Below are 16949 nucleotides of genomic sequence, written 5' to 3'. Positions count from 1 at the left end.
TATGTATCCTTTCCCAAGTGTACTCATAACTATAGATGATAAAGCTAAACAATGCTAGGAAACTGAGCATATCACTCTTACCCAGCTTCATTTTTTTTTTATAAAGGTGTTTCTGAGGCCTCTATCAATGTCATCTAGGATCTCAAATCTTTGAAAACTAACAATGGATAAGTGAAATTAGTTGCTTAAACCAGGAGACTATAGTCAAGATGGATGAAGCCTGGACAAATGGTGCACATGAAAGAAGAATGTTTGAGTAGAATATATAAAAAAATACCTGGGTAAGACTTATGGGCATGAATATATTTTAAAAGGATGCAAATATGCATAAAGACTTCAGATAGGAGTAAAATGTTATAAACTTGAAAAGATGATTGCTAAGAAGAAAAGAGTCCTAGAGAATAAGAATCCTCTCTCCACCCCTAGCTACATATGCAATGCAGATATCTATGGACTTAGAAAAAACAAAAACAAAAGGATCAAACAGCAAACTCATCACTCAAAGGAACTTCTCCAGAGATATAAGTGAGAAATTTTAGGAAGAAAAATTAAGGAGAAAATAATATATCTTTAATAAATAAGATAGCTTTTCCTCTCCACACAGGTGTACTTTTACATCATCAATTTACTTTTCCTAATTTATAGTCATATAATATTCTATGGTGCACTCAAACACAATGCATTATTACACCTTCATCCTGCAAAAATAAATGTTGGGGTTGGCAATACCGCTTGGTATCTGGCAATAGCAAATGCCAATTACAAGTGTTAATTTTTCCTTCCCTAATAATTTTATAAAATGAAAGATTCTGTAAAAGGTAGGTTCAGTTTAATACTATTCAGTAAGTAATAAAACATCAAAGTGAAGAAAATAAGTAGATACTAAGTATAAGGAGATATTTCAGTAAGCAAAAATATGATTACCCACTTGAGCATCAACTTAGAAATCATGACCCAAACATTTCAGTTGACTTACATAGTAGATCTAAACTTAAAATGTTTTACTTCCTTTCTATACATACTGTGTCCTTCCTAGCTCATTTCTTGTTTATTCTGTGGCTCTGTGTCAATAAATATTTTTTCAATTATTTCTTACTTAGTACTGAATTTCCCTAGTCAAAGTTACTACAGTCCTCTATAGGATATAGTCAAACAAAAAAACAACAAAAACTGAGGCTTTTAGGTTCAAATACTTTACTAAAGTCTATTAGCCAGTTAGGATCCTCAGATTCTTAACAAGTACATGCTTAATTTGCTTTCTATTTCTTGAGACTAAAAATAGCAGTCTTCATTTTCTGAAGTTAGAATAGCTCGGTAGCCAATGGAAAACTGCAAGAATTAGCTTAAGTCAGAGAGACTACAGGTTTTTTATTTTTGAAATTATTAGTTTAGAAATGAAGCAATCCTTGGTAAAGGCACTCAATACTCTAACATACTTACACACTTGATTATGATTTCAAACATCTAGAACTTGTCATATAATGAATGAAATATGCTTATAAGTTGGTTTTATCTGTAATAGTTTTTAATACTTTACATACTACCTATTTACTTCAGAGAACTCAGATATGAAAACCATACATGATTATCAAGTGAAGGTACTTTATATCTACAAATGAAAATATAGCAGAAAAACAACAGAGCTCATAAACTTGAGTCCTTTAAACAGTGTATCCTCCTCAATATTCCACTTGACTGTTATTCATATACTTTTTAATAGTTATTTGTCTATGTTCACATACTGACCGATGTTAATCCATTCAGTGAAATGGATTTCATGAAAGAAACTAAATATAATTCTTAAATTGACATTCAATGAATTGCATCAATGATACTAGGACTTGACTGACAGCAAACACATATTTTCATTCCTCATATTATAGTGTTATTTAAAGCATTGTGAAATGAAAAATGAATGCCTGATACATTTTTGCTACTTAAATATAATGAAGTGCTTGGTATATGCTTATTTTTGGCAGTGCCAGATGAAAACTACACCTAGAAGTATGTTACCATTTTAATAAATCATTTTCCTAGTACTTCTGTCTTTTCTATTTTAAATGGTATATAAGATGATTAGCATTTGTCAAAATTACCTACCTCAATTCTAGATATACAGTAACCATGTACCATGAAAGTATCTTTATGAATTCACACATTGGGTGATAAAAATGCCCATTTTAAAGAAAATAATTCAAGAACTAACCTTTTTGTACTCCTAAAACAGCAGGAGAGGTCTCCTGTAAAGTTCTGTCAGGTTCCTGAGGAGGTACAACCATGGCGAGTGTATGCATTGGCACACGTGGAACCTAAAAAATCAACTCAGAAAAAAATGACCTCAGACCAAAGAATAAAACAAAGGGCCAAAAATGAAACAGAGATCTTGTTTTAGATTTTCTTCATATACCAGCAAATGAAACAGAGATCTTGTTTTAGATTTTCTTCATAGACCACCAAATTAACTTTTGTTTCTTTAAAAGAAGAAGAGGGAAAGGAAGATGAAAAAGAAGGAGCAGCAGCATTGTTTACCAAGCAATAATTTCTGAGAATACTGATAGGGCAAATTCAGGCAATCTACACATAGTCCATGATTTAAACTAAATGGAATTAATATCACCCTCTTGTTAAGGAGACAGCCTTGCTGGTTTCAATTATAGCTAGAAGTAAAAGTAACATATTCAACTGACCAATTTACCCTTGTTCAAATTCTATAGGGTCAAAAGAAAAAAATCCAACACATTTCCCAAATTAGTGTATTTTAGCAGTTCTCAGGATACCATTGTAGAAAAGAACTTGAGACATCACTGAACTTTGTATACTTATTATACTCTCTACATTCTCTCTGTATTTTTAGGTAGGTTTAAAAATTAATGAACTTTTGGTGCATATATCACTCAGACTTTCCTGGTTGATAAGAGTAGCTATCTTTAGGATATCTCTAGAAAAGATATTTCCAGGATATCTTTTAAGAGTCCTTCGGACTACAAGATCAAACCAGTCAATCTTAAAGGAAATCAACCTTGAATATTCATTGGAAGGACTGCTGCTGAAGCCAAAAAGACTCTGGCCACCTGATGTGAAGAGCCGACTCATTGGAAAAGATCCTGGTGCTAGGAAAGAGTGAAGGCAAAAGGAGAAGCGGGTGGCACAGGATAAGATGGTTAGATGGCGTCACCAACTCAATGAACGTAAGTTTGAGCAAACTCCAGGAGTTTGTGGAGGACAGAGGAGTCTGGCATGCTACAGCTCATGGGGTTGCAAAGAGTTGGACATGACTTAACAACTGAATAAAAACCAGGATAATTAACACTCTTGGGAGGTACTAAGGAAGAGCTTTCTCTTGGTTAACAACGCTAAAGACCTAGCTGAATAAAAGGACAACTTGGAATACTTATATGGTATTAAGTGTTCTTTTTTTTTTTAAACCAAACACTAGTTTCAATAAATAAAGACAATTTAAAAATTTCCATGTACTTTTCAAGAAAATTTCAAAAGAATTTAGGACAAGATTTATTCAAATTTTAAAAGAGAAATAAGCCCATTTTATCTAAGACTATTTTAAACAAAAATTTCCAATTTGAAGAATATTTATAAGTTTAAGTTCTATTTTATATTACCTGAGATTGATCTTGAGAAGGTGGGGTAAGCTGAGATACATCTGTGGTGGGAACTGACAGAACATTGTTTGGATAATCCAAAAGATAAGAAACAACATTAGTATGACCACCTTTTGCAGCTTCAATGAGCATTGTTGAGCCATCCTGAGAAAAATTGATATTGTAATTAATTGTCAATTTCTTTTAATAATATGATTACTAAACACATTTAGTTTCTTAGCTCATATAAAATCAAAACTTAAACAGTAATGAATATTAATAATATTAAGCACTAAATATCTGAAATATATTTTAATAATGATATATAATTTCCTTATTTTGAAGTAGAATACCTTGAGACGATGAGTAGGGTCAGCCCCATGAGCCAAGAGTAGCTCCACCACTGCCAGGTGACCTCCTGCACATGCCAGTGACACTACTGTATGATCATTATTGGCTGTAGCCCTATTCACATTAGCACCTTCAAAGAAAAATAAAAACCAATCTTAGCAAAGCCAGTTCACACAATATGATTTTTGAAACATTTCTGAAGTACAACATAGACATAAAAAAGTACAAAAATCATAGGTGTATAGTTTGAAATATTTCTTAATGTGAACACACTTGTGTAACCAGCACCCAGATCAAGAAACAGATTATCCACATACTAGAAGCCCCATTTTGTCTACTCTTTCAGTCACTGCCCACCCCTCCAATGATAAGTACTATCCTGACTTCCAAACTGATTTTAGGTTTTGAACTTTATATGAATGAAATCATACAGTGAACTTTTTGTGCCTGGCTTCTTTCACTCAATATATTTGTGATAGTCATCTATATTGTTGCAGTCCATTCATTCAATACCACTTTTAAGATGAAAAATCTAGATTAATATATATAGTTTAATATATATACGAGCACCAAATAATACCATTGTAGGTAACTCTTTAAAGACATTTTTGATCTACTTCTAAAATGCGGCAGTATAGCCAGGTCTCAAGGTAGAGAACTTTTGAAACAATATTTAAGAGAAATACAATTCTTCATATAGTGTATTTTAAGAGTTAGAAACCTGGATAGGAAGAGAAGACATAAGATCATCTGAATATATCGAATGGCAATTTAGTAAGTTGTTCAATAGCTCTGTACAATATAAAGAAAGTCTAAACGCAAAATCTTTTCTTAAGACTCTTTTTTTGGTAAATTTATTTTGATCCCCAGGAAAAACAGACTTTTATTTTTAGTTCAATTACCTTTTAAAATCCCAAATGGATCCAATTAGATAGTTAAGACTACAACAATGTTTGGTTTTCCTTCTTCCTTAATATCAGATTTATTTTATGAAAGAAAAATAAACCTATGGGAAATTATTATTTAATTTTCAAACTACCCAGCTGAACCTAATCCTGCTGCTGCTGCTGCTGCTAAGTCGCTTCAGTTAAGTCCAACTCTGTGCGACCCCAGAGACAGCAGCCCACCAAACTTCCCCGCCCCTGGGATTCTCCAGGCAAGAACACTAGAGTGGGTTGCCATTTCCTTCTCTAAGGCATGAAAGTGAAAAGTGAAAGTGAAGTCGCTCAGTCGTGCCCAGCTCTTAGCAACCCCATGGACTGCAGCCTACCAGGCTCCTCTGTCCATGGATTTTCCAGGCAAGAGTACTGGAGTGAGGTGCCATTGCCTTCTCCAGAACCTAATCCTAACTTACATTAAAGTACATTTGGTGGGGCGGGTGGAAGTACATTTGGGAAAGGCAAGGTACACCAATAAACATCCTTACATTAACAACATGAGATTATTTTTAAAGTTGTTAATACGGCTGACTTAACTGGACCATAAACAATGGTAGTAGACTTTCTCCCCTCTATCCTTCCCTATTTCCAGCAGAACTGCCTTAAGTGCTGAACAATACTGTATCTACTATACATAGCTGGACATTTTACATTTGACTTTTCCAACTTATGGGGGTAAGTATATACTGTTTGGTTGATGAAAATTCAAACTTGAAACTAATAAAGATTCCAGCAAAGTACCTTATGAACTCTGCTTCCTAAGAATATACAGCAATAAAAGACTAGAATTCAATACTTAGACTACAGGTAAAGTAACTTTAACATAAATTGCAATAGTTTAGGAACTTTTTACAGAAGTTGCAGCTTCTTGAAAATTCTCATTTGTACTTTCTTTACCTTTGCTAATAAGAAACTGCACGGTACACAAATGACCAGCTCTTGCAGCTTTCATTAAAGGTGTTCTTCCACCTTCAGATTCATGTTCCTAAAGAAACATAAAATAATCCGTTAGTGCCAATTCATTAACCATCTATCTTAAACACTTAATAGCAATGACATAAGAAATAATGAAGATTTAATACTTAGTCAATGCAATCACTTATGCTACCTACCTCAATTCCTCGAAAATACAGGATTAATTTCAGTCCACACTAGTTGGTGTAACTTTCTAACAGCAAGTTCAGTTTTGCACACCAAACAGTAACGATTAAAAATTAGACTTATGTTTAGTTTGATCCCCAAAGAAAAATAACTGCATTTTTTTCCTAATACTGTTTCCCTAATTATTCATCTGAACTCTGAAAAAGGAACCTTAATTTTACAAGGTGATTATAAGGATCACATCATATCAGAAGCCAGTAAGAGTTGTATCAAAGGTGAGAAACCAGTCAAACACTGTGGTATTTCAGGAGTAAAGGGAAAGGAAAAAGAAAAACACAAATGAGCAGATTTTTTTAGAGTAAAATTAAATGCTTGAATAGTCAAAGGCAAAAGAAGCAGTCTTACAATAGCAGAAAGATTGTGTTCTTCCTAGGTAGTTTACCAGCAAGAAGAATGATAAAACAGCTTCCAACCATTCTTTATTAACTCTAAGGGCCCATGGACAGAGGAGCCTGAAGGGCTGCAGTCCATGGTGTCGCAAAGAGTTGGACATGACTGAGTGACTCTCACACACACACACACACACACACACACACACAAAGAATGCATAACTATAGACAATGCCAAAATAATGTGGTTTTAGAACGGATTTTGAACTTAAATTCAAATGTAGATAAATGTAATATTCTGGCCATTAACTTCAAACAAAACAGAATACACATGAAGAGCTTACTCAGCAAAACAGAAAGTCATGTCAATACACTATACACTGGAATTCTATCAGCTAAACACTGGAAAGAAATTGCTCCTTTAGCAACTGCTATTTACCCTCTGTCTCAAGGCCCTTTTCCTTAAGCTATCTCTTCCCTGTAACACTTGTTAGTTCCTTTTCATCCTTGATTGTTTCAAGTGTTATGTCCTCAAGGAAGATCATCCTGAACCTTCTTAACTAGATCAATTTTCCTAATATCAACTTATAAAGAGTTCTATGAATTGCTCCTTCATAAGTTCCAAACACATAATTGTTTAACTATTTAGCGTTACATGTCCACCACTAAAATGCAAGCTTCATAAGAACAGCAATCATGTCCATTTCTGCTTACCATTATATACCTAATATCTAAAACAATTAAGTACTTGAATACTGTTTACCAAGAAGGTACCTAAGCATAACTGACCTCTCAAATCCTCCCTCTCAAAGAAATGAAGCTTGAAGTTTAAATTTTCTACTAGGTAAATAAGAGAAAGAGAATTTAACAATAAATTAAAAGTAGTAGCTAAAATTAGGTTAAGAAATTGATTATCTGCATCAGATAATACATTATTACTAGATCATGGGTGGGCAACACTAATGTCATTTTTCCTTCTTTTTTTTGGTGGGGGGGAGCTTTCTTATCTCTTAAGCCTGGCAGTGACATCCATCAGTGCAACTAGATCCCATGAATAGTGGCAAAGACAAAAGATTCTGAAAGCCCTGTTTAGAATAAACTTTTAATTAACTGTTAATTCTGTACATTTAAAATATTCCCATAGCTGTTAAAAATAAGAAATCAAAGAGTATAATCCCAAGAGCCTCACCTCAATTTTGAAATTTCAAAATTCAACATACTAATAAAATTTTGGAAATAAAAGGTATTAAAAGCTGCTTATTTTAATTTCCTCCCTATAAATATACATTCATTCCTTTGGTTTTAAACAATTATGTTTGAGGAAACAGCTGGTAAGACAATGCTGCAAGTTTATAATGGATTTACATTTCTTGTCCTAAAATTAAAAATGTATATCCCACAACATATATCACTTGACCCAAAATATCTGATCACTAAATCCTTCTTTTAGGATAGGAATCAAATTTGTTTATACAGCTGACCCTTGAATAACATGGGGCTCAAACTGTGTGGGTCCATTTATATGTTGATAACTAAGTACTACACTACATGATCTGTGGTTGGCTGATCACAGGGATGCATAAACCAGAATTACATGGGTAAAGTTACATGCAAATTTTCCACTACACAGGTGGGCATCCCTAACCCCCATGTTGTTAGAAGGTCTGCTGGCTACTTAATGAATAGTACTACTATTCACTTATGAATGTTTGGTTTATTATTTCAGCCAATATTTGTTCAGTATCAATAACATTTTAGAAAAAAAAAATCACGATTTTCCCCTGCATATACAAAATTACTTCTCAAGGCTACAAACTTACTTCTCAAGGCTACAAAGTTAGGTATTGTGCAGTTTAACTCTTCTTCCTCTACAAAGTTAGGTATTGTGCAGTTTAACTTTTCTTTCTCTTTTGAAGAAAACTGAAAAATAAAGGGACTATCTATTCTTTGAATATTTGGTAAAGCTCACCGATAAATCCTTCTGGGATGCTCTTACCCTTTCTGGAGATGGGTGGTTTTGAACTATTGACTCAATTTGTAAAATAGTTATTGTTTTATTGAGGTATGTGATTCTAGAATTTCCTTTTTTCGTGCTGCACATTGCAGCTTGCATGATCTTAGTTCATCAACCAAGGACTGAACCTGGGAACTCGGCAGTGAAAGTGCAGAGTCCTAACCACTGGATGACCAGGGAATTTCCTGGAATCATTTTTGATAATTTATATTTATAGGAAAAAAAATCAATGTTCATCTCATCTAAGTATTCAAATTCATACTGCCCTATAAATTTAGTCCTCTACTATATCAAAGTTTTAACTCCGTTTAAGTTTATACCATGTATCTGTGCCTTTTGCCCCTTTGAAAAAAGCTGGTCTTATTTTATCTACTTCAGAATTTTTTAAAAATCAGCTTTTATTTTGCTGTTTACCCCTATTTTTTAAACTCTTTTTTCGTTTACTACTTAATATTAACTTTTTTAACCTTATATCCTTCCTTCTTTGTGCTGTTGTTCTTTGAGTAGTTTCACTTCCTTTCATTATAGACATACACACACACACACAATTTTCCTTCTAGGGACCACTTTAGCTGTATCCTCTCTCCCAAGTTTTAATGTGTAGTTTTGGTGATAACAACTATTTTGTAGTTTTTACTGTGATTGCCTTTTAAACTCATGAATTATGTAAAAGTATTTTTCCTCATTTTCTAATTGTATGGGATTATTTTTTTTAAGTTTTATTGTCAATTTGTGATTTTAAAACTACAAAAGATCAGAGAATGTAGTTCATAGGATGAAGAAGTTTGTTTTAAAAACTTTTTTTGTGGCCTATCATGTATCATTTTTATGCATATTGAATGCACTGGAAAATATATTCCATATTTATTGGAAACAAAATTATAGCTCTCTATAAGGACAAACTTGATTTTTCTATTCTTAGCAATTGTTTTATCTGTCAGTTTCATGGAGAAGTGTGGGGAAAAAATCCTATGAGCAGAAATGTAGAACTAATTTTCTTGTAACTATAATTTCCTGTTTTAGTTGGAGGGTAGATGTTAGATACTGATAAGTGACTGTTATACTAATGGGAGGAGCATTTATTTATCTCTAAAAATAATTTTGGCTTAAAATTCCATTTTGTTTGATATTAATATTGTCTTACATAACGTTTTCCATTATTTTGTCAATCTTTCCCTGTCATTTTGCTTTTAGTTCTTTCTCCTGAAAACAGAATTCGCTAGATTTTGATTCTGAACCTAATTCAAAATTCTCTGTTCTTTTAACAAATGAGTTGGATAAGGTTTGTATTTGTTCTGATTAATAATATATTTTTCTTAAAAAAAAAAAAAAGATTCTTTAAAGTTACTCAATACCTGATTATTCTCTCCTGAACAACACAAGAATTCTAACACGGCTTTTGAACTTTCTAACATATCCTGCTGAATTACATACTATTTCTGTCTAGATTTTAGCACTACTTTGTTTTTAAGCATAAAAATTTAGGTTTTATACTCACAGATTTGTATTTATTGTTTACCAGCTTTTGTGCTTACCAAAGCTTCTTGCATCCCACACCTTCCTTTGGGGTTCTTTTTTCTTCTTATTGATGTACGTATATTTTAGTAGTTCTTTGGCAAGGGTCTGAGGTGGTAAACTCTTTTATTCTTTGTGGATCTGAAAATATCTACATCTGAAAATATAAGTATGTCTTCTTTGGAATGCAAGCAGAGTACAGAATTCTGTATCATTTTATTATCTTCTGATATTTTGAGGATATTATCCTCTGTTGTTTTTTGTAGTTATTATTGTTGATAAGAATCTATTGTCAAAAATGTAACTGTTCTTCCTTTGAGAATAATTCATTTTTCCTATAATGGCTTTTAAGATTTTTTTCTTTATCCTTAAAATTCTACAGTTTCATTTGTTCTTCTTAGTGATTTTTTCAACCAAGGATTCCTGTCAGCCTTCAGTTCTAGAAAATTCTCCATCAGTATCTCTTCAAGCATTTCTTAGTGATTTTTTTCAAAGACTCAGGTCAGGTTTCAATTCTAGAAAATTCTCCATCATTATCTCTTCAAGCATTGCCTTTGCTTGTTGTTTCTATTTTCTCCTTCAGCAACTTCAAATATATATATGGTAGAGCCTATTTCCTTTCTCTCAATTTCTTTTATATTTCCATCTATTTTTGTGCTCTATTGTATTTATTTATCATTTGATTAATTCCTTATTCAACTGTCCAACATACTGTTTACCCTATACATTTTTTAACATAAATGTATTTATTTTAATTGGAGGCTAATTACTTTACAATATTGTATTGGTTTTGCCATACATCAACATGAATCCATATCCTATACATTTTTATTTCCAAAAATTTTTTTACCTGAAAGTTTAAGTATTTCATATCTACTTGACCTTAATTCATAATTATCAGCTCCTGTTTCACTGCCTCTCATTATTTTATGGCTATTGTTCATAGTTTAAGCATGTTTAAAATCTCTGATTAAAGTCTTTTATTTCAATTTTCTTGGGCCTATATTCTCCCAGTTTGCTGTCTGTTTGCTTGCATTTTGACTATCTCTCTTGATGTAGACTTGCTCCTGAGCTTTGTAATTTTTCTTATTTGAAAAAGTTCATTTTGCATGGGAGTTGGTTTTTTTTTCCTTTTATTTCCATTTATAAACTTATCCCTTCTCATCAGATGGTCTGAAAGTTACCTTAGTCTGGTCCGTTTCAGAAGTAGACCTTTACCTGGCAACTTAAGCTTCTTATCCCATGAAGTTATTTCTGTTCTTTCTTCTCACTATATCAAATAATGATGTCCTCCAAGTTCTTAGCTACACTGCTGTCTTTGCCTCTTCCCTCTATGAAGAACAATCTGCTAATTTCTAACGCTAATCCTGGGCAGTTGCTTTGAGTTTTTTTTCCACCCTGCTTCACAAGCTGGGCAATAATATATAAGGTACCAGTTTCATGCTTCAATCAAGTAGACTAAATCTACTGGCCTGCTCTGTGAGATACATTCAGTTCTTATTCCCTTAAAGAAGATGAAATTCAAGCCCCCAGTGCCCAACTTTTTAGGTTAGTTCTCCTTAGGCCTATAGCTTCAACTGTAGATCCAGAGTCCATTTTTAGTCCACAGTCCTTTAACCTTGTATCTGAGTATAGCTACATATTTTTAGTTTAGTTTGTTTCTCTCCCATATTTTATTTACTGTATCTATGTACTTGACACAGAACAGAGAGGTTTCAAAATATATTAAGAGACTTTACCCTCTTGAAATGAAGTCATTTGTTACTTGTATTTAAACAAATTTGAGGCAGGATTAATTCAACATACAATAACCTAGAAGGAAAGAACTTGGCCTTAAAAAAAAAATTATAAGGAGTTTTGTGTATTGCACAGATAGTTTAGAGATCAAGAAAAAATTGATAAAAGTTTTCTAGCTTTAAGTAGTAAAATCTTAAAATATGTATATGTTATTCCTTAGTGAAAAGTTATTTAAAAACTGGGAGGTCGTGTTTAGTTTATTAAGGTAAACTAACCACTAATAGTTAAAATATATTGATAAGTAGATAATTAGAACTTACAAGTCTGCTACACTTTTGTTCATAAAAAATGTACTGCAAAGTTCTGGTTCTGATACATAAATACTATGAGAAAAAAGGTACAAGTTTTTTCTACTTGGCTTTAGATAACAAAAATTTTAGATTAAGGTTTTTTTTTTTTCTTTAAAATAAGTCAATTTCCTTAAAAACCACAGTCCGGGGCACCCAAAGTATTTGTTGAAGATTGTCACTCTATCACAGAGACAGTGCTTCTTGGAGTTGAAGGTGGACAATGTCTTAGGGTAAGGACCAGAATCAGAGAGGAGGAAAAGGAGACTGTTTTCTACTATATCTGTACTAAAGGATTCTTACATCTCCCTTAGCGAATATGCTCTTCCAACCCATTACTCTGTATATTAATCATTACCTTAGCAATTTGTTACTGATCAGATTCACATCCCTCAATAGAACTGAGATGGAGAAAGATTAAGAGGCACCATATTAGGGTTTGTATTTAGCTCAGTTTCTAAAAACAAGTAACAAAGACAAAAACCAAGTTCATTCAGTTTGGATGAAGGAAGGATGATAATAAAGCAAAGATGAGAACAGAACTCAACAATGATGCAGAATAATCTACAGACTCTACAGTACAGACAGCAGTTTTTCAAAGTATGGAATATAAAGGACTTAATCAGAATCTCCTGGTATATCATCTAAAGTGCAGACTCCCCATTTCAGAGCTGCTGAATCTGAACCTCTAAAAGGAGGGCTGCAAACCTATTTTTTAAAATTATCCTCCAATAAATAATAATAATAAAAATCCCAAGTCTTAAGACTTACAGCTAGAGAGAGATTTATAATCACATTTCCTTTAACAAATCCAGGGAGAAAGAAATAACTTTATGTGAACTAATGCTCAGTTTTACATTCTTGACAGGAGCCAGTTACTACATAAACTGAGCAAAAGTTTACATTTTCACATAATATTTTGTGAAAGAATTTATTTACTCTATTCCAAATAGAATGAATATATAACAACTTCTTGTTCCAAAAGCCAATAAAGGTGATCCTTAACAAGCATTATGATTAAAAGTGGCTTAATACTGAAAAATTTATTTTAGATGGCCTAAATTAATTGTGATGCAATCACAACTTACTCTTAATTTAAAAATGAAGTACTGCTCCTGAGTGTAAACAAATCTCCCTGAATTATAATGGATATTAAATTTGCTTGACTTTTAAAACCATTAGGGCAAAAATTCCACATATTTTTTTTCAAAAGAATAGAAATGCTTGTTTATAAACAATTTCAGAATGAGGCTACATGAGAGGACATTAAGAAAATTTTAATTTTACAGAAATGAGGGCATCAACTAGTAAATGTGTCACTATTTTTTGTTGTTGTTGTTTGAGGATTATATAAAAAATAATCCACTGTATCACTCTAAATCTGAGTTTCAGACTTTCGTTGAACAAAGTTGAATACAAAGGGCTTTATGACTGAGGGGTATCTTAACTCTCTCAATAAAGGAAAATGCAAAAGAACTATCTGAATAGGAAAAACTATTTTCACCTAAGAGGTTTTTTAGGAATACCACATAAATGAATACTAAGGAAGCAAACTACTAGTAATATAAATCTCTTTTTATTGGAACTTCATAATCTTTTTCAATCAAAGAGTATTTCCTTTGTCACCCAGCAGGGTCCTGGAACTTCTTTGCTGGAATTCAGATATCCAGAGTTCTGGTTACCTACATCATCTATTCTTTATGTAGTAGCTTACAAGCATCAAAGGCCACCCTCACCTGATGCTTGGCCGGATCTATGCCCTCCAAAATAGTCTTCATGTCCTCCTGCTTGTCCTGTGAAAGGAAAAAGAAGAACTCACGGATCTAATTCCAAAAATGAAAATCACATTTGGCCATGAAGACCTTGTGACTGGTACTTCAGGTGCTGGGCTTTGTTAACTCAGAATCTTCAACTAAAAAGATTCCCATCTGTAGAGACCATAATCTCATGAACAGAGTATTATTTCTTTAAGAGCATGATAATATGGTCTCTACCAATATAATTTCAACATAAACCTTAACAAATGCAGACATAATTCTGCTAAATGTTTAGAACTCATGCCTTTGTCTCCAAATACAACTGAAACTACAGGAAAAAAAAGAGCAGTATCTTAATATCTAACCAAGGGAAATAATTAAATTGAAAGATCTGTGAATATCAGAAACTGAGAGAAAAAGTAGGGAAAGTATTGTAAGATGATTAAACAGTTCTGTAGTACCTTCTCCTCCCATTATAAATGCAGTTAGCGCTCACACTTCAACTAAAACAGGAGACTTGAAAGAACCTGAGAGATGGAATATCTGTATTTTCTCTAGATCTTAGACTCTAGATAGGAAGAAAGTTCTTGCAGATGAGACAGGAAGATAGCTGAAGAAACAGCAAGGAGCGCTGCAATCACTGACCAGGGTCAACTATATCTCCAAATAAAAGAGATGTGGCCTAGAGAAATCTTCACTCTAAGTCACTCCTACCTCCTACCCTGGAAGATGTGCTTACCTAAGAAGGTGCATGCTCCTATGGCAAAGATTTAGTGAGAAAATATTATGAGACAACTATATGATATGAAGAAGTTGACTGTTAAAGCTCACTTGTTCTTCCTTTCTTATCCGCATATGAGTTTCAACAAAAACAAGTCCCATTCAAATATGAATAGATAAGCACAAAGTATCCAACACAGAACATATTAAGAAGTTCCTATAAAAAATAGAAAGAAAATTTAAGCCAAATATCCCCTTATACTTTCAAAAAATTAAAGGGAATAGAAATGCTTTAAATAGTGGAACAAAGTGATATAACAGCAAGAGGAAATTTAAAAGTGAGCTGGAAGAGCAGAAAAAACTAAGTAATGAGGAAACCATGAAAACCACATTAAAAGCAGCAACAACTTTACAGGAAAAATAGGGCCCTGATGGATGATCTCTATCAAGAAAGAAAACAGAGGGGAAAAAAAAAAAGAAGTGAAAAGAATTAGACATAAAGATAATACAAATAAGGGAGATTCAATATATGGATAATAAATGTCCCAGGAGAAAAAAGAATAGAAAAAGAAGTGTTCAAGGTTGAACTAGAAGAAAACTGGAGAAGGATAAGGAGGAGAAAGAAAAGGAGAAAGGAAATAGGATGAACTAAAATCTTCAAATAGAAAGCATTCATGGTTTTCCAGGAAAAACTATTATAAAATAATACACACCAGGATACATCCTGGATAAATCATAAAGGTTTAATATAATGAAAGAATCTTATGATAATCCAGGCAGAAAAGAAGTCGCTTACATACACTTACATACACTGGGGAATATTCTAGCAGGCTTTTGCAATATTTAGTACCAGAAGATAACAGAACAGAGGGCTTAGAATTTTGAGAGGAAAAAAAACAGTGATTCAATAATTCTATATATGGCTACATGGTGGGTCAATGGTAAAGAATCCGCCTGCCAATGCAGGAGACACACAAGACGCGAGTTTGAACCCTGGATTGGGAAGAGATTCCCTGGAGGAGGAAATGGCAACCCACTCTAGTATTCTTGCCTGGGAAATTCCATGGACAGAGGAGCCTGGTGGGCAATAATCCATGGGGTCACAAAGAGTCAGACACAACTTAGTAACTGAGCATGCACACACACACATTTCATTTATAAATACAACAAACAGTAGTCTTAAAAATGCAAACACCTGTAAACTCCTTTTTTTGGTGGAGGAGAGTAAATTCAAAACAAAATACTAATATCAGCCAGCCAAAACTTGAGTCAAGTTCAGGAAATCAGGAATTCAGAATCTATATAATATGAAAGACTAGTAAGGTAAACACTGAATCCACCTAAATATACAATTAAACAACTTTGAGAAATAGGGTCATAAAACAGAACATAAATGTAAAGTCATATCAATGTAAAAACAAAATAACTCATGAAAATTCTATGAAGTAAGACACAGTCTCCTCTTCAAAATGGAGTTAATAAATATTGTCTAAATATTAGATTTTTTAAAAATCAGTTTTTAAAAAAGAAAGTAACAAAATATTTCAAAATTTGCATTTGTACATGGTGTCTGAATACTTCTCCAGGAAGTAACTTTATATCTGTGTTTTATATAGGTCACCAAAGCTTTGGGAGCAATTAGTGAGCAGCTAACAGGGCTATTTGGAACACTGTGATTTTTTTAAGATAAAAGAAACATGGGGGCTATGATCAGAGATTAGAAAATTAAATTATAAAAAAAGAAAGGAAGGAAGCCAGAAGAAACCTAACTCATTTTAATGAGAATTAAGAATCTGGAGACCTCGATTGCTAATAGAAGTGTAGACTGGTTCAGCATTTTTGAACAATTTAGCAGTAGCTATCAAATTTCTAGATGTGGACCCTCTGATAACCAGCAATTTCACTTCAAGGAATTTATCCCTATAGATAAACTCACAAAAGTAGCAAAGATATATAAATGTGCATACATTATCTGGTGTAGCACCATTTGTAATATTTAAAAATTATAATAACTCAAATGTCTATGAATAAATAAGTGGTTAATCAATTATATAGCACACAGGAAACCTGTGAAAAAGAGTGAAATCTTAGGGATTGATAGAAAAAATATTATATTAAAAAGAAAAAAGTTTCAGAACAGTATATGTGATAACAAATCTATTCATATAAAAAAGAGATACAGCTCACAAACAGAATATACACATGCTTGGGTGTACAGAAATATCTAGAAAGACAGACAACATACTGCTTAAGTTTAAAAAAAAATCTCATGAAGGTTTCTATTTTGTAAGACTTAATATAGATAACAAACTGATCTTTCAAAATTTTTGTCTTTTAAGATAAGTCCATATCAAATCTTAATTTCCAGAAGTAAAAACCAGAGGGTGCCAATATATCCACATTCAAAATACCGTTTCCACTAGTTCAACTATTCTAGGAAAACCTCCCCCAAAGTTCATTTGGCTGGTAGAATACAGTCTAAGA

General features: G+C 32.8%; 1 protein-coding gene across 5 annotated transcripts in view; it reads right to left on the bottom strand.

The window, feature by feature from the left end:
* ANKHD1 (ankyrin repeat and KH domain containing 1) overlaps positions 1–16949 on the bottom strand; it is a 106860-nt gene that overhangs the window by 34278 nt on the left and 55633 nt on the right. For 2 of the 5 annotated variants that reach the window (XM_069589838.1, XM_069589839.1), the window contains exons 11-15: positions 13725–13781; positions 5783–5870; positions 3950–4077; positions 3618–3761; positions 2207–2309 (exon numbers count right to left, since the gene is read on the bottom strand). In XM_069589838.1, coding sequence (XP_069445939.1) covers positions 2207–2309; positions 3618–3761; positions 3950–4077; positions 5783–5870; positions 13725–13781 — 520 coding nt within the window. Of the gene's footprint in view, positions 1–2206; positions 2310–3617; positions 3762–3949; positions 4078–5782; positions 5871–13548; positions 13782–16949 lie in introns of those variants that run through there. The other 3 variants (XM_069589842.1, XM_069589841.1, XM_069589843.1) reach the window with 2 other exon arrangements.

The sequence above is a fragment of the Ovis canadensis genome, chromosome 5 (assembly GCF_042477335.2).
Source record: "Ovis canadensis isolate MfBH-ARS-UI-01 breed Bighorn chromosome 5, ARS-UI_OviCan_v2, whole genome shotgun sequence".
Classification (NCBI taxonomy): Eukaryota; Metazoa; Chordata; class Mammalia; order Artiodactyla; family Bovidae; genus Ovis; species Ovis canadensis.
This window is presented reverse-complemented; position numbering and strand designations above follow the sequence as displayed.